At 38.4% G+C, this 18,567-nt stretch overlaps 1 protein-coding gene across 4 annotated transcripts in view; it reads right to left on the reverse strand.

The window, feature by feature from the left end:
* Positions 1-1,506: 1,506 nt before the first annotated feature.
* PTBP2 (polypyrimidine tract binding protein 2) overlaps positions 1,507-18,567 on the reverse strand; it is a 43,808-nt gene continuing 26,747 nt past the window's right edge. Inside the window, exons 6-14 of one of the 4 annotated variants that reach the window (XM_061461821.1) lie at positions 17,032-17,196; positions 16,841-16,951; positions 12,102-12,297; positions 6,049-6,188; positions 4,571-4,604; positions 4,015-4,107; positions 3,432-3,648; positions 3,253-3,330; positions 1,507-3,115 (exon numbers count right to left, since the gene is read on the reverse strand). In XM_061461821.1, coding sequence (XP_061317805.1) covers positions 2,986-3,115; positions 3,253-3,330; positions 3,432-3,648; positions 4,015-4,107; positions 4,571-4,604; positions 6,049-6,188; positions 12,102-12,297; positions 16,841-16,951; positions 17,032-17,196 — 1,164 coding nt within the window. In that variant the 3' untranslated portion in view covers positions 1,507-2,985. Of the gene's footprint in view, positions 3,119-3,252; positions 3,331-3,431; positions 3,649-4,014; positions 4,108-4,570; positions 4,605-6,048; positions 6,204-12,101; positions 12,298-16,840; positions 16,952-17,031; positions 17,197-18,567 lie in introns of all 4 variants that reach the window. The other 3 variants (XM_061461816.1, XM_061461815.1, XM_061461813.1) reach the window with 3 other exon arrangements.

Below are 18,567 nucleotides of genomic sequence, written 5' to 3' on the forward strand. Positions count from 1 at the left end.
AGTTCAAGCAGTTCTGACATGAAACCTGTATATTCTGAAGAGATCCCACTTTAAAGACTATGTATCAATACCGCAGCAGTGATTTTCTTCACCGAGTTAATGAAAAATGCTTTCACGACAATTATGACTCTCATTGCTTTTAATTTTGGCTGATACAAATATAACCTCCTAATAAAAGTTCCTGAATTGATGAAAAAATCAAATTCAATATATATTCTTTCCCTTGAGGTTTTTGCCACAGAACTCTTCAAAATGAGAGAAGTACAGACACTTCTTTGTAAGGAAATAAGCCTGGCAAGAGATTCACGTTTCTAGTTGAAACATGCAGGCACATTCTGATATGCAAAAGGAAGTAAGACACATTTTAACTTTAAAAAAAAACATAGGAAATCATATTGTATAGATGGAAAATTGGAAAGATCAGCTCTATCAGACCCTTACCTACCAATTGAGTCAACTGGGAGACAGTCACATCAATGTGTTTGGGTGCACTGTTCTAAGAAGGTGTTGATTCCTATGTGTCAGGTATGGATGCAATCTGATTCTACTGGCATTTCAGATTGGGTGATCACTGCGATATAACTTAAGTCATATCTTTGGTGTATTTTTTATAAATGTATGTTATTTTAGGTAGGGAAGACCGATGCAACCCTCCTATGTTGTACCATGACCTTTAAAAAGCTGATAGCTATTGATTTGAAAGCCAATCCAAAGGACAGGCATCCGGTCACAAATAAATCTGACATCAATAAATCTACAGTAGTTCTACTGGAGAAGGGCCAGAAATATGCCCTGAATTGAATACTGACACCTTTTACCAATGTAATGCTTTGGGATCATACAGTTACTCTTCAAAGCGGATTGTGTAAAAGTTTTAATCCTATTGCTAATCGAGGGGGAAAAGAAACCCACAACAATCAGTTCAAAGTAATATGAAGAAACACTATTAAAGTGCCCCCACTGTTTTTACATTCAATTTGAACCCATGTCTCTGATGAGGTGAAATATCCTGGTCTGAAATATGCATGGTCCACTAATCTAGCATTAAAAAAAGCCCAACTTTGTAAGTGTAGCCCATGAGTATACTGTATGATTAGTAGAAAACCTTTAGCAGACACAAAAAAAATGAGAGATGAAACTGCAGCAAGAGAGCATGGCAAACCTGAGAGATCTATTAGTGCATAAATCTGCTTCCAAACTAAAAAGATAGAAAGAGAGAGCTAACGAACTACAATAAAAGTTATGTCTTTAAAGCAGTAAGTTACAACAGGGTGGGAAATGTTTCATATGCACATACGCCTGCAAAGGGGTCACTAGCTTTCTGAAAATAAGGAGCTGGTATTTTTTCACAGCATCAGATTTTGGTAAAATGCCATAAATTGGATTTTGGAGTATTACGCTTTTCCCACCCTGGCAGAGAATAAACATGAATTTAGAAGCACAGTAGAAGTGAAAAACAAAGAAGAGGAGAGAGAGAAAGCAGCAGAGAAAGACAGAAAAGGTGAATACAGAGCTACAGAAGTGTTTATTGAGCATGCTACAGAGGTAAGCAGAGTACACACAAAATGAAATTAAACCACCGTCAAACCTCCCAACTTTGTTAGAAAATTAATTTTTAATTGTGCCACTTTCAAACTAGACTGAATTTTACAATTCTAAAGATGTAAAAACTCAACTAATAGAAAATATACATGACCATTTTTTTCTTCGTCTCTACATAGATAACAGAATCTATGGATCTTGAAACTAAGTTACATCAATTTCAAAAAGTATTGGTCATTGAAACAGAATCAAGGTAACAGTTCAGCCTGACAGAGAACTGCTTTCAAATTAACTGGATCTGTAGATTCTGAGCCATGTTTATAGTAAAGTCAGATCAATTTCTAAATACAAAATAGCTTGAAGAGATTTATTAAAACTTAATATTACAATGCAAGGTAAATTAAGACTAAAGGCACATAAACTTTGGTCCCACCTGGTTTGTCAGTTTGAGAAAACTGCCCCAAAATTTCCTGCCAGCTTCTGCAGCAAACTTTCTTCTTCATTGAAAAAATACATGCACCATTTCCTGAACTAGCTTGACCGGTCTGTACATGCTCAGAAATCCACAACCATATTCCAGATCTTAATTACAAACTAAAGATGGCAATATATACTGAAATGCACGTAAGTCATGTCAACTTCAAAAAACATCTACGAAAAATATTCAGCCACAAACAAGACATTACTTAGTGCTGACATTTATATGATACATCCCACAAGAGTGTGTACAAAAAGGTTAAGATCCCACAATGCTTTTCATGTAGGGCTCAAAGTCACAGAAGTCACTTTTTGTCCTTTGAAAAAATTAATATTCTGTACCTTGTTAATTTTAACTAATGCCTACATTCAGAACTGAATCTAGACCAGAACGATGAAATACTAAAGGCCTTTTTCAAACAAATGAGCACAAAGCAAATAAGAAGCAAATCAAATAACATCCTTTAACTCTTTCAGCGTAACTCGTCTTATTCGATTAAAAAGAAAACTAAGTGACAAGCCAGCAGATAAAAGAAATCTATCAAGCAGGAGAAACAAAAGCTTAACCTTTTCACACACCCCTGCCAAAACATATTGAAATCATCATGTAACAATGTGCCCCAGACAACCAAATCTGCCTTTTCACTAGTTATGCAATTCCAGCAGTACTAGTTCTCCTTGTTTAAGGCACGTACGTCAACTAAGTTGAAAACCTGTGGTATTAACTTGAAATCTTGTCAACAAAAGGATGGTTTATCAACAACAGCTGAACACCAGCAGTTAGAATCACTGCTTTGAAGGGTTTAAGTTTTTAAAACAATCAAGGAATGATAACAGCATGAGAAGAAAATAATAGAAAAAACCCAAAAAACAAGAGAAGACAAACTCTGGTCCCCACTTTCCTGAACAGTCAATAGGTGACAACACCAAACAATGCAATACACCCTCCTTTTCTAATCTGCCTTTTTAAATGGTTGACTTAGAGAAAGAAACTCTCAGATGGTGATTTTCTCCCAGATTGTAATTGTGAAGATCAATCAAAGCTTGAATAGCTTCTTCTACTGTTGACATCTGAAGAAGTGCCATCTTGTGATCTCTTCTGAAACAAAATAACAGCATTAGGAACTCGAACACAACAGGGGTTTCTCCTGATGTTTATTTTCCCTTAAGACAAGCTGCAAGAACACACTTACGCAGTCTTCTGGCAGAGCTACATACAGGAAAGTTACTTACTGAAAGAATTTAAACGCTTTCACAGTGCCTCCAGTGTTAGCAAACAATGTGCGTAGATCCTCTTCTGCTACCGATGGTCTACAAATAGAAAGGAAATGAGCGTAAGCAAGAAATTATTACTCAGTTTGGGGTGTTGTGACTCATACTAATACAACTGGCGACTGAGAGCCTACACTTACGGAATATTGGACAGATGAAGTGTTGCAGAAGGAGGGAATATATTTTGGAAGTTTTTTGAACCAGGCTTCTTGAAGCGATGCAGAGGTGAATTACCAAAATCCTTTGTCAGCCCTTGGTCATCAAGTCCCTCTCGAGGTAGTTGTACTGTCTGATGTTTGGAAAGGGTCACTCGAATAATCTTGCCATACATCTTTTGTCCGTTAAGATGGCTCATGGCTGAAAAAGACAGGTTTACTCAATTCAGCATGACTTTACCATAGCTTGTGGTACTTCACCCAAGCAACCAAGACCGCTACCCAAGCAAATCAAAGGGTCAATGAGCTAAAAGGCTGGAATTGATTCCATCTCTGCAGAACCTGCATGAATATTTCATTTTATTTAAAGCCCATCACATGCGATTAAGCTGCTGAATTCATTTAGGCTATTGTGCAGACCTTCTGGAATACAAGTGCATGCAAGTCTTTGGATTTTGGGGATAACCAGGATACAAGACAAACTGACAAATGTGAACATGCTCAGTTCACACAGAGTAATTTCAAGCACTTAAGACTAACAGGAATAGAAATGGAAAACTAATCTTACCCAGCTGTGACTGGTTTCCATCAGCCATCTGTATAAGAGCACTATCTTTCTTATTGTATAAAATCTTCACACGCTGCACATCACCATAAACACCTTTTCAAAGTCAAAGGTAACCCAAAAGAAAAAGTTCATTTTAAAGGCAAGTCACTGAAGTAATACATTTTGACATATCAATGGAACATTCAGACAGCAACGAGATCACTCACTCAAACTCAACGCTCTCACAAATGAATAAAGGAGATAAAAGATTTTTGAATAGTGAATTTTGAAAAGAATCATTTCTGATCAACCCTCAAAGCTATGTGAATGATATTAAATTAAAGACCATGCAAAATATATTAGCATGCATTAAAAGAAAACAAATCAATAAATCAATCTGTGTTCTATGGAGAGTTTTCAACAGCAAAAGAAAAATAGCAAAGAGATTTACTCTTCAACTTTAAGCCAAAGTGCTAGCTACAAATAAGAATTAAGGTGAAACAAAAAATAGAAAACCAACCAAACAAGAAACCAAAATCAAATCAATAATAAAAGTATAGTGCTAACAATAACATACCGAAGAGGGTAAACAGACTTTGGGGCGTAACCATCTTTAGAAGGAGAGAAGAGCAAGCAGCGTAAGACAAGAAGAGAGAAGAGTCGAGGAAGAGCGGAGATGAACAGATCATCCATAACGAAGGGTGGTTCCCGCAGAATGGTGAGGTGGTCATGGATCATGGTTTCAAGGCGGTTAATTGGGGCAAGTTGGTCCGAGGAACATTTTGTTCAAGCACAGAAGCATGAACACAGGGAATGAAGACAGGGAATGGAGACAAAAGACGAGGAGAAGGGTAAGACAGGGAAGGGTATGGGAGTTGGGGGAAAGACAAGGAAAAGGGAAGTTGAACACAAAGGGAAAAGGATGAAATGGGGAAGGGGATACAGCAATGCAGAAGAAAAAAAATAAGGAAGTGGGGAACAAAAACAAAATAAAATATAGGTCAGTACATAGGAAATGCAGGAATTTGGTCAGAAAATGGTTGGTTTATGTACTGTACAAGAAAAACTGAGTAAAATGTAGTCACCCAAGACAAATATGGGTAAAGTACATTCATATCAAGAGTCAACTACAGCATTTCATCTCAACATGAAAATAAATAAAAAGAGCATGCAATAGAACTTTTCAACTTGGAACTTGAACTGCGTAAGCATGGCTGGCTATGAAATGCAGGCAAACCCTCTTTCCAAACGGCACTCTGACCAAAAACATCTTCACATGCAAGACTGGATGACAAAATAGCACCAGATGATAAAAAAAGCTTCATGATTTACAGTGACAGAGGCCAGTTAAAAATGGAACAGCTAGACTGATACAAACGTCCCACATTTCATACCAGCTTTCACAGCCATCAAAAGAAATGTAAAAGGACAGTCAAAATGCAAAACTAAGTCAACCTCTGGAGATTTCAGAGTTAGCAGGAAAGATACAAGTTACAGTGAAAATGCTTTGCCACCAGTTTTTTTCTTCTTATTGTTAATTTTAAAGACAAAGGAGTTACTGCAAAGGAAAAAGTTACTAAGAGAGACTGGAAGAGTTGCCCGTCAAGATCTTTGGGAGAACCTTCAAAGAAAAACGTGTTAGAGTAGTTCACAGAAATTAAAGACCTTCAAATGTGAGCTACAAGCATGGAATGAAACAGCAAACCATTAGAAGAAACAAAACAGAAGATTCTAGTTTATGGGATTATAATTGCAAAAGAAAGCAGAGGTGTAAAAAAAGAAGAGCTTTCAATTCCAAGGTCAAACATGCAGTAGTTACCACATCTTTCTTAGATAAAATAGGTAGCCGACTATCAAAGGACATTTTAAGTTGTTAGCTACCTGGGAAAACAAAATAAGGGCTTTAAAATTAACTTGGGGGGATTACTAAAGAAAACCAACAAAAATACTTTGAGCTTAAAATCCAAATGCAAGAGGCCAAATGCAAAGAAATCATAGTGACAAATGAATGGTGACTAAAGAGGGCAAAAGAAGTAGTAAAGGGGTTTCACTGACCTCTTCATTTAAATTGCTAACCAGGAGAACTGTATTGCCACCAGCTGGAACTCCAGGCATTCCCACCCGGCCGGCAGCAGCGGCTGCAGCTGCAGCAGCAGCATTTGGAATAGCCAAAGGACTCAGAGCTCCTGGAACAGCTGCAACAGGAAGCCCTAATTTTAAAATAAAGCATATTTTACGAAACACACACAAGTCATTTTGTGCAGAAAAGTCCCTCTATCAGCACATGTGTTGCATACAGCACTCTACAGAGCAGACCATTGGCTGCTAATGTCCTCCAAAGGCTTGGGGAAAGGGTTGTTAAATTCAAAACATGCAGAAAAGTGAAAATTATTTCTTATTCAGATCAAGTCTTCAAAGAATTGAGAAGGTGTAAAAAGTACTTGCTTTTCACATCAATATTTTGTGCACCAAACTTTTCTCATGTATAGAATCCCAGAATGGTTTGGGTTGGAAAAGACCATAAGATCATTCAGTTCCAACCCCCTGCCATGAGCAGGGACACCTCAACTTGATGCTTCAAACTCAATCTGCAACACTGGAGCTGGTCATGTGAAAAGGCCTCCGTGCCTCTCAGAACCTCTGCATAACTGAGGTGAGGAGGCAATGTCGTCAATTCAAGATTCTAGGCAGAACCACTGATTATGCTTTGTGGCTTCTGTAATCCAATTCCCTGAAGCAGCACACTACCCTTAGGCTAAACCTTTAGCTGTGCTTTTAGTTTTCTTCTTCCAAGGAAACATGGATTGTGTAGAGAGCTGGTGGTTTTGCCTGGTCAAGTCACTGGGGTAACAAGGTGACTGTGCTACTCCCAGGATCAGTGGAAGGTTCTTGTCACGTATATGCCTTGTCTAGTTTATAGAGGAACAGCTTTTATTGTATTTGATCCACATTTTATTTGTGCGTTTTACAGAGCTCAGTAAAAAGACACTGGCTTAGCAGAGTATGTAAAAAAAAGAAGTATAAGTTGAGTATTTTATTGTCTTTTACTGCAATTAGATTCTCAGAACACACATAAGGGCAGAAGGGGAGCAGCAGGGGAGCAGTAACCTACAACTTGGACAAGATTTCCATCTTCATTCCCATTTGTTTGTGAAAATGGCTGGACAAATGCCCCCTCAAAGGGAACAGGACATCCATCACTACTTTGATCAGTAAGTAATACAGTTGAACACTATCACAAGCATTGGAATATTTTGTGGTTATTTCCTGTCAAGACGCATAGCAAAAAAACCCACCACTAAGGGTTCTAAGAAGAGAAATTAAAGATACAGAATGCTTTCTGATAAAGTTTAGAAGATTAAAAATGTAAATATTCAGGGGCCAGACCAGAGGAACACAAAGTTATCACTAATGACAATTCCACTCATCTCTCACGCCACAAGATAAAGGGAAAATCTACCTGAATCAAAGGCAACAAATACCATCTCTTATTGCATTAGATGCTGTATTTGTGGGACTGACTGGAATACCTAAAAAGAACAAAAGCCCTTATCTTCTCTTTTTCCCTTCCATCCTGCAAAAACCCAACAGATTTGAGACCATATTAGATGGTCTATGTAAACAACAGCCAGTTACACTAAATGGGCAATAAAGTAACATACAATCTGCTTCACAAATCACAAAATCCACTAGGTTGGAAAAGCCCTTTAAGCTCATCCAGCCCAACCCTTACCCCAGCACTGCCAAGGCCACCATTAACCCATGGCACTGAGGCCTCGTCTCCACGGTGTGTGAACACTTGCAGGGACGGTGACTCCAGCACTGCCTTGGGCAGCCTGGTCCAATGCCTGAGCACCCTTTGGGGAGGAAAGCACCCTCTCCAGGCATACTACTGTGTGAGCATCCATTACGAGGGCTGTGCTAGGTCTCCCAGCAGAGAAGGCAGAAGTAATATTAACAGCCAGGAGAAAGGATATGGAATTAGATAGACCACTGCGATGCAATTTCGTCTCTCAAAATGTATTTGGTACAATACTATATACTTATGTATATTAATAGCAACATAAAAATATAACATCAATATGATGTGTGTTTTGCTCTTGGGTTAAAGTTGAAGAACACAGCTTTAAGAAAAAACAAATACAAGAGGATGCAGTTGAATAAAGTACCCCTGTAGTAGCTCAGCTTGCTCAACACCCCGTCCAGCCTCGCCTTGAACACTGAACTGGAAGTTTATTCCCCAAATCAGGCTGTAACTCAGAGGGAAACCTGTGAATGTCAAATTAAAACCTTCAAACAATTCTATAACAATCCAGTTCTGCTCTAAAATATCATTTTGCAAATGTACTTCTGAGTGCTTTGTATTGCATATGCTGTCATGTTTAGTTACATTCAGCTCCTGTCAAGGTCATGCAGACAGAAATGTGAAGAATGACAGTAAGGAGTGACAGATGTCCACCTGAAGGGAAACAACTTATATCAGGTCAACAGCAATCATTTAGGTATTAGAAAATGACAAGATACCAGAGCATTTCAAATCTTCTGCTGTGTGTATGCACCCTTCCCTGACTTTAATCCAACACCATTCATACAATTATTATTCTTTGAAATAGATAATTTAATAAGAATCTTAAAGGGCATTAGAGGAAACTGCCCATAAAGCAAGCCAGCAATGACAGCAAGGGCTAAAGCTATCGGAGCATTAACCACAGCAACTTATTTTCAGCTGTAACATTTAACTCTAATTTAGATATCTAAATATTATGACATATTAGTAGCTAAAATCTTGAGTCATTCTTATGATAATTTTTTGTTTGTTGCAGCTCAGTACAATACAGTTGCTGTTTATTTACAGGTTTTTCCTGTAAGATTTCCCAACTTTCTGGAAACCAGCCCATTCTGACCATTTTCTCCCTCTTTTAAAAGACTCATTGCAAAGACGCCCAATTTTCAGTCTCAAAGATTTCTGATACTATTTTATCACAGCTGAGCATGTAGCAGACGAATGAGTAATGATGCATGTGGGCTAGGATCATCTATTTGATTGATACGTTTCTAACTGATTCCATAGCATACAAAGACCTCATTTCTTGCAAAGGTCAGACAAATTACAAACCCACAGCAACCACAGTTCTTGCTCTCTGATTTGCCATCTGATTTAAGCAAGTCAAAAACAGTTAATGAATAAATTTAAGAAAAACTTGGTTTATGATTACTACTTAGCATGCAACACACTAAGATTTGACAACTTATCTGAAACTACTTTAAGAAGTTAGCTTCTTTGTGAATGTGATCAATTGGTGTGAGATAGCTTGGTCAGTAGTTTTATCTTGGCTTTGAACAATTACAGGTAACATGGTTTTGCTTTTTCTGGATATTAATAAAAATACACAACTACTGTACACCCTTTTCCTAGCTTCCGGAGGTCTCTGTCCTCAATGAAGCTTAAACACAGCATGTCACATTATTTACTCCCATTCAGTGTATCTCTGTGAATTACTTCTAAAATGCAAGCTAGTAATGACATTTTAATAAGAGGCAAATTAAAGCCAGACTAAAAACTGATGATGAACTTATGTGTGAAAACCACAAGCAGCAGGAGTAGTCATCTTAATGCAGGTGTGCATAAATGTGACTAGGAACAGGATTTAATCCCTACACCTGGTATAAAACTTTTTTGCAGCTTTATGTCAAGTAACCACCATCTTTTTGTATCTGTTACTGGCCTGCTTCTTATGCTGAGCCTAAATGGGTTTGAGGGAGACAGTAAGTTCTTTTAAAGCCTCTGCGTAACAGTTCTGGTAGCTGCAAGCGTTCCTACACTGCACCATAAAGTTACGTTTCCTAAAGAAAAGGGCTCATTCCATCCAGAAGGAAATGGAGATACGTAATGGTTTAGTATTAATGCAGATCTAAACAGCAAGATTAACAAGACTCACATCCTGTCACTAAAACTCAGCTCACCAAATCATGTTAAACCTAAATCTCACTTCTGACATACAGATTAGAGAGTTAAAAAGCCAACAACAAAAACACATCCCATGTACAACTATCCAGCATGTAACAGCATAACATAAGTAAAAGCCAGACCTGAGTCCTCACCACATTTTCTGTTAATGATCTCATTATATACATATAAGAGAACAGGTACAGCAAGGATTTTAACAAGAATGCTACAGGTTCAATTTAGGGTATTCTTTCTGAGCACGTTAAAGAACCTGAAGAGCATCACATGAAGCTCAAAATGGAGCTCCACTCTTTCATGGAGAAACATGCCCTTTGGGTGCCATCTGTGAATAGGGCAGAGCAGACACTGACTGAGTACACTCTGAAGGTATCGCTAGCAACATTACAGAAATAAGAATTCTAAAGCAAATAAAAGGAAATGAAACATTCAAAGGAAGAAGCAGGAGGAAGGTCACTGCTATCATTCTGCCATACTTCACACATCACAGTGTGCCAACCTCCATATTATAAACTAAGTGTTCTCAACCTTCTCCTTTTGAATATCTGAATAAAAATGCAGCTATAAATTGCAGTGTCCATTTAAGCTTTTGAGGGTTTCTTCTATCCTTTGCCCTTTCTTATTTCTATCACTTCTATTTTGTGCCTTTTTGCACAGTAAGGAGCCCAGACTGAGAACCATGTTTCCCCTATTCAAACGAGCACCATTCCCATTTTGACAACTCAGAGCTCTCCCAACTGGCCATGAGCAGGGTTAGAAAATGGCTCCAACTCCCTTAAGTCTCCTTCCAAATAATGAATGCTTTTACAGAGAGAGAAAATAATGTAACAACCATGTTAAAGTGTCTGCAGTACTCATCAAAATGAACATGTCTGACTTCACTGGAATAGATGTTATTCATGTTGTCCGCCTTCGATTTTCCTGTTGCTTGGAAAAACAGTGCATTTAAAGAGGTGCATTTAAGCTAACATGACTGCAACCCCATGTCTATGTTCTACTCATTATGTGCTGACCAAAGAATTACTAACAGCCCCAAGGGCACTCATCCCTGTGGTGTCACACTTAAAAACACTCATCCATCTGCCCTATCAATCCACAAAAAGAGATTTCAATACTTAAACAATAGGAAGTTAAAAGACAAAACAAGGAAATCTCTTCAGAGACCCTAGATTCTTACAGTATTTTTACTTCCCCAAACTCCTGCTGTAGCAGAAGCGATACACCATTTTGCAAGTCAGCCTGGAGGATGTGAAGTCAAGCATTCCAAAATCAGTGGAATTTGAGGTGGGAGTATGTGGAATTACAACTAGATAGGAAATGTATCCTTCAAGTGATCTGATTTTAGAAAAGGGCAGACATATGACAGTGCTCAGTAGCCTTAAGTGCAATATTCACCCTTTTCCTGGGCCCACATCATTCACTAAGCTCCTTCCAAACTTCTGTAACACACAGAGCAGAGGTCCCCCTTTACTACATTAACTCAGACTTACTCCAAGCTGACCCATCCTGTACCAAAACCAAGGCACAAAATCTATGTTGCTCTGAAGTTTTCTTTAGAAGAAAAATGGGAATTGATGAAAGAAGAAAATATGGGAAAAGACTAAGTGGGAAGAACAATGATCACAACAGAATAAATCAGGTTTTACAGAAGTCAGCAGATCATGCCCAAGTACTATTCAATTTGAAGAATAGCAACTTGACAGAAGTAGGAGTGAAACTGAGGCAATGAATTGTGATAAATTAAAAACACGCATTACAACTCCCTCCCAAGCATTCGTTATTTTGCTAATACATTTATCTCTCAAGAGTGTTTCACCTACTACTTCAGGACATTAGAATTTATGTACCACAGGACTAGAAGTGAAAATACAGATTTCTTCTCTTAAGCAAAGAGCATAATCTTTCCTCACCGAAGGAAACCAACAAACTGTTATTTTCATAATATGACACTACAAATAAGCATTAGCATGAATGAACACACACATCACTATGTTACTACAATTCAGCTCAAAATAGAGACTGAACCCTGAATGGGCCTTTGGACACTACTGCAACCTAAGATCTCTTAATTGTTACAAGAAGAATTAACAATCATTTTCATCAAGCAACTTTGCAATCCAAAAGAACAAGGCAAGAATCATACCTAGAAGAGAGGTCTCCTTTGCAAATGCTGCAGCAATAGCTGGGTCCAGCGCTGGCTGCCCATCACCAGATGGCAGATCAGGACGAGTGTAGTCCCTGCTTTTATCGTTGTTGTACTTGACATTCAAATTCACCAGTTTGGAAAAATCAATCCGTAAGGTACAGCAAGCATTATAGATATTTTGACCATCTAAGGCCTGGAAAAGGGAGTCAAGTTACTTAAATAATACACAGTACAGGTTGGTTTCACTTTTATGTTTTCAACAAGGTAGGTGTATACACATATATCCATCTGAAAACCAGTTCAGCTTAAAACACATTCATTAACCTCTCTTAACACGATTCCAGGAAGCCTGATGTTTCTTTCTCTTCTCTAGAAGCTGTTAATGCACCAAAGGGGCAATGCAATCCAACTTAAAAGTTCAGTCTGTTGAGTGGAGTTAATTCACCTGCATTCCATGGTGAAACTTTAACATGGACATAATGCCAACTAAATTGCTCACAGGAAAAAAGAACAGCAAAAACTGCACAAGTGCTCTTTTACATGGGAAGTTGACCTGAGGGGAAAAAAAAAAAAACTAAATCATCTAGACTTAAATACCATCTTAAGACAGCTCCTTGATACAGCCGAGTATCTACACTGTTCCTGCATGTTCTCCTTCTCCCCTTCAATATAATTAGTGACAAAATTAAAAGAAAAGCAACTTTATCTGCTAACCTAATGCTATATCAATGGCTTGAGAAGAATGTTGATAAACACACAGTTTTCAGTCTCTCATGCTCTGCCAGTGAAGAAGGGCACAAGAAGCTGGACAGACGTACAGCTGAGACATCTGACCCAAAGCAGCCAAAGGGGTATTCCATACTACAGAACATCATGCTGGGATATAAACTTACCATTTCCTAGCACAAGCTGTGCTCCTAAGGATTCAAGATGCCTGAAAATCCTGAATGCAATAATCATGGATAACCTATTTAGCTTCAGGGTAGTTATCTGGAGATGTCCTTGCTTCCCACTCCAGCAACAACTACCTGACGTTCCTATTACAGATTTTAGGGCAATAGCAGAGATCTTTTGTAGACTGCTACCTGTGCAGAGCAACCCTGTAGCTGTCACTCACATCAACAGGAAAGAACTTGAACATAGAGTCAAACCTCAGCAGAACCTCTGTAGAGGTACTCTGAATCACCTACAGGCCAACTACAGCAGGAACTCTCCATTTCGACCTATGTTGGGCCAAGATGACTAGCATGCACTACATACATGTTTCAGTTAATCCTCCAGAGATGAGGCATTAGTAACTGTCAATATCTTTCTATAGGATTCCAGATTACAGCTATTCAAATTTAAGTTTGCTGGTTATGCTGAACGTATTGATTGTTTACTATGAAAATGAGCTATTTTTGATGCTTCAAGTATCTCCTCATGCATAAAGACATCTATAGGACATCACCTTCTGTTTCATTAGAAGTACAGTAGTTCCATGTGCTCTACTACTGCACATACTCCGTACCTTCTCCAACCCATGGCTAGACTGCTGCATTGCACAGAACCTGAGCTTTGTCATCTTCACCTGGCAGCGTAACAGACAGCAACAATCCAATCTGAGGGTGGTGATGAAACACAAATTAGTGTAGCCATCATCTACCTCAATGGGAAATGAGCGAGTGCAATTCTTCACTACTTGCTCATTCAAACAGCAAAAGTGGTCCCACAGAGGCTTGGTATTGTACATTCCTGTCAGTGTCACTGGTTTCTCAGAACCTTCAAATGAATAGCATCTCTGCTTGGTACTTCCAGCCCTTCAGTTTTCCAAATTGCTCTTTAACTTCCTTAATAAGTATTCAATTTCTATTAAGGCCACATTCTGATTTCCCCATTATCTTCTACAGTAACAACTGATGGGAAAGAAATTGAAAACTTCTTTCGTCTTTTAGTATGCTTTTAATTTTGAACTCCTGCAACTGAAATGTAGCTACCACATCCTCTTGTTCCTACTCTATTTCCAGATATATTTAAACCAGAGGGGTTTTTCCTATCATCTGACTCTTCTTTCAAGCACTTTTCTTGTGGTGGCACTTTGCATTTGACCATAGTCGATCAACCTTAAGAACTGTACTTATTTTATTAGCTCTGGAGGACAGGGGGAAAATTAAACCTTCCTTCTAATTTGGCATTCTTCAATACTTGCAATGGGGTATTACTCTTAGCATTTTGCCTATTTATGTTATAATTGGTTAAAATATGAAACTATAAACTGAAGACCATTTCAATTTGTCACCAAGATGGGCTCCAAGATCACTCTGACAATGCTTGTATGTGCAGGAGTCACTCAATGAGTTTAGTCATTCACCTATGAGCAACTACTAGTGAACAGCTAACCTAATCAAAACATGAAAAACTGGAGGAACAAATACATACAATAATCCATGATCTAGTACCAGTTTGTCAGAAGTCAACAACAGCGAGATATCTTTAGGTTCCTTCCATACTTTCACAAACCTCATCCTTTGTTATTCTGTTACTTCCTTACAATACATCCCTAGAATGACACTGACACATCTTCAGATCACAACAGGCCATTGCACAGACATCATCTTTCCATTAAACCTTCTCATAATTTATTTAAGGCTCAAAAAAGGTAAAGAAATGTATCACCTCATGTCCTATTTTGCTTTAGAAGAGCACTTTAAAAGCAGCATTAAAATGTTACTGAAAAAATAAATTCCCAAACACAAATCAAGCCTGAATTACAAAATTGTGCAACAAACACATGAGCATCCAACTGTTTAGAAAGTGTTTCAAACATGAACCTAAATTACTTCAGTTGCTTTCTGCAGCAATTGTAGGTTAAAGATCTTTTCTGCACTATTTTAAACCTATTTCAAACCCAAAAGGTGTATCCTGTCCAGGCAAATCTTTTTCCTATTACAGCGACATCCTTGCATCTCCCTCTACTCAAACACCATTTAATATTTGATACTATTCATCTCTGAGAAGAATATCCCTAATTTAAATTATACTCCAAATATACAAATACTTCCAGACTGCTTTGCAGGGGTAGATTATAAGATAATACATCATTGTAAATCAAGTTGTAAATCACCTTTATTCTTGTAACTTCATTCTGGCTGACTTTACTCTTCCCAACAGCATGAACACTTCCTCTCTGCTTTTTGAAAAGCTCTTTATTTTTTGTGATTCCTGTCTTGACCACCTTTTTAAAATACTTTTTTATCAATAATCAGTATTTCATTTGGTGATGAAGATAAAAACGATCCTCCTCCACCATGAAGGTCTTGATTTCAACACAGTCATCACTCCGTACAGTAACAGAAAACTAAGCCTATTTTTTGTTTCCTTTACTAAGAGACACTCATTGCCAACTCAGGCTGAGGTGCAAGCTTTTCACTTTTGCTTCAAGTTCTCAGCTATTCTGTCATCTATAGGCAATAAGCACTTCCTGCGCTGCCAAGCAACACCGAACAAGCACATCAACTTGAACCAGCTTCCCACAAATCCAGCCTCTATGGGAAGGCCTGAAAACATAAATTCATTCCATTTTAGCTCTTGAAAATTGATATAGTAAAAAAATCCAGCCTCCACCTTTGGTTCAACTTTTCTGTTGCCACAGATTCATTCAATTATCCCACTCAACTAATTCCAAACAACTGGTACAGATTACATGCTGTTGATCTGTCATAATTTATACAGAGGTTCTCTAAAATGAATAAAACCCGTTACCTGTTCTTGCCTTTCCTACCTAGGACAGGAGAGTTTCATAGAATCATAGGGTGGTTCGGGCTGGAAAGGACCTTAAGATCATTCAGTTCCAACCCCCTGCCATGGGCAGGGAAACCTTCATTAAAACACAAGTAAGATCCTGCCCTCATGTGTCACTCATCCAAAGCGGCTTCCTAGTCTGATCCCATGAGTAAGACTGCACTCTCTCTTCTGGACATGTACGGTTATAATGAGCTCTAGGTAATTTTTTTAGGATACAATAATTAAATACTTCTATAAATGTTTATCCAATCCACAAATCACATCTTTGTTTTGATGGTTAGAAAGAACCTAGCAACAAGAATTCACTCTTCATTAGGGACTGTAGTGATGGGACAGGGGGTGATGGGCTCAAATTGAAATACGGGAAGCTCAGGTTAGATATCAGGAAGAAGTTCTTTACTGTGAGGGTGCTGAGGCACTGGCACAAGGTGCCCAGAGAAGCTGTGGCTGCCCCATCCCTGGCAGTGTTCAAGGAAAGGCTGGACACAGGGGCTTGGAGCAACCTACCCCAGTGTGAGGTGTCCGTGCCCGTGGCAGGGGGCTGGAACTGGATGATCTTAAGGTCTTTTCCAACCCTACTTTTCTATGATTCCATCTTACAGAATTTCCTGCTTAGAGTGAATTAATTCCGCACCAACATCACAGCCTACATTTCTACTGCTTGTTGACATCTACACTATGGCAGCCTTGCACATGTGAAGTCTTATTAAGATATTTAGTCAAAATTATAGATGTATACAAATCTTTAGACACAGAATCCTTAAACACAGTATCTTCAAATACTGATTTTATGCAACAGGAATATCATACCTCCCAACTATTCTTTCATCTCAAAGAATTCGCACAAGGGGTGGAGTATGACACATTACTAAGGTCAGTACTTGTCATATTAACATCTTCCAAACATTTAGAGTACAGGAAGGTCACCAGCCTTAAAAGAAAACTGTACTTACTAGTTTTGCTTGCTGTGCATTTACTGGATCACCATACTGCAGTAAAGCTTGAAACTGGTTATTCTTTGTGAATGTGATTATCTTCAACACAGCACCAAATTTAGAGAATATCTGCCAAGAAACATGGTAAAAGTTTTACACATGAAGTTCCTCCCAAATGAGAGCTCAAATTCAAAAGAAATTGGGCTTACCTGATGGAGAACATCCAGGGTTACTGGATAGTACATATTGTCAATGATTATTCTGAGTACCGGACTCTGAGCTGGAGTCACTGCACTCTCACTAACAGTGGTCCCACTAATGGGAGCATTTGTTGCCTGCACAGCTGTCACCGCCTGAAGAACAGCTTGGGCCCTCTTCAAAACAAAAGACAAGAAAAGGCAAAACAGCTTGGTTAATATTTCAAGATGATAGCTAGAAATTAATTAGCAATATTTATACAGTTAACTCCAGAAACAGAAAACTGCCCACTGATTTCAAACTGAGAGCTACAGACAGAACACAACGTAAGTGCAATGCAGTCCAACTCTGTGAGAAGAGACAAATGAAAACATCAATTAACCCTTATGTCACAATAAAGAAGGGCTTCAAATGGCACTGGTATCAATCAATCCTACTTGCACTAGTAACGATGAAGTAAGTGAAGATTTTGTAGGTTTCAAGATTCTTTTCCTTTAACAAAAACCAAATCCAAGAAAAAACCGACAAGCCTACAGAAACCAGCAGGACTGAACCTATTTTCCAGGAGATTCTATTACAGTTCACATTTCCCTGCCATTTCAGAACTCTGATAGAAAGGGCTAATACTAAGCTAACACTTCTAAACTTCTCAGCTTTAACACAGTGGAATCATACACAAGGCTGACAAATGTCAGGAAGTAGTACCCGCAGAAAGGTAAAACAAACTGGTGTTTGTTATCCATCCTCTTTCAGAAGAACAAAATCCTCTTCATGTGTGGGGATTTTGGGGTGTTTAAACACAAGCAGGGCTTTAGAAATCCAAAGGTAACCACATGATGACAGCACAAAACCACACAGCTATGTCACTACTTCCAGTGCCCAAACTGACAGGATCAGAAAAATGAGATGTCTTTTTCTGAGAAAGAAAAAGTGCAGGAAAAAGGGGTTCCATTTAATGCTTTCATTGCAGGAGCCTTATGAAGCAAACAATACAAAACAGAGATGGGTGAGCATGCCAGGTATAAGTAATAACCACCATATGAACATATGCTGCATATTTTAAAGGTATCAGAGCTACTGCATGATTTCATAGCTTACAACTTACATGATAATCCTCATCCTGAAAGGAATCAATGAGTAAGGAAAAGGGAGGGGAAGGGGAAACAAAAAACACAGAGACCTGGTGAACACTAGCTGGGAAAACAAGATTTACCTCTAAACTTAATAGCACTGTAACTGTAAAAACATCTTCTGATAACAAACATGTTTTTTTTCCCCTAATATATGAAATACAGAACTTTCAAGCTGGCCAAATACTGGGCCAAGTTGTATGATTAATTCGTATTCCCTTCTGTAAGCACAGGAGAAGCGCACGGGAATTAAAACTCACTCCTTCAAGTGACTGTTTAATCAAAAGAACTGGAATCTGTGAAGGCAGTTTGAACATCTAACCCTTGTTAGCACTATCCATCTATGCTTATGCATCGTATTTTATTACAGTTACAGAAATAACTGTCATCTTGATTCCTGAATCTACAACACAAGGT

Source organism: Pezoporus flaviventris, unplaced genomic scaffold, assembly GCF_033815535.1.
Source record: "Pezoporus flaviventris isolate CSIRO_AGI_PZ_B2104156 unplaced genomic scaffold, CSIRO_AGI_Pfla_v1 ptg000001l, whole genome shotgun sequence".
Classification (NCBI taxonomy): Eukaryota; Metazoa; Chordata; class Aves; order Psittaciformes; family Psittacidae; genus Pezoporus; species Pezoporus flaviventris.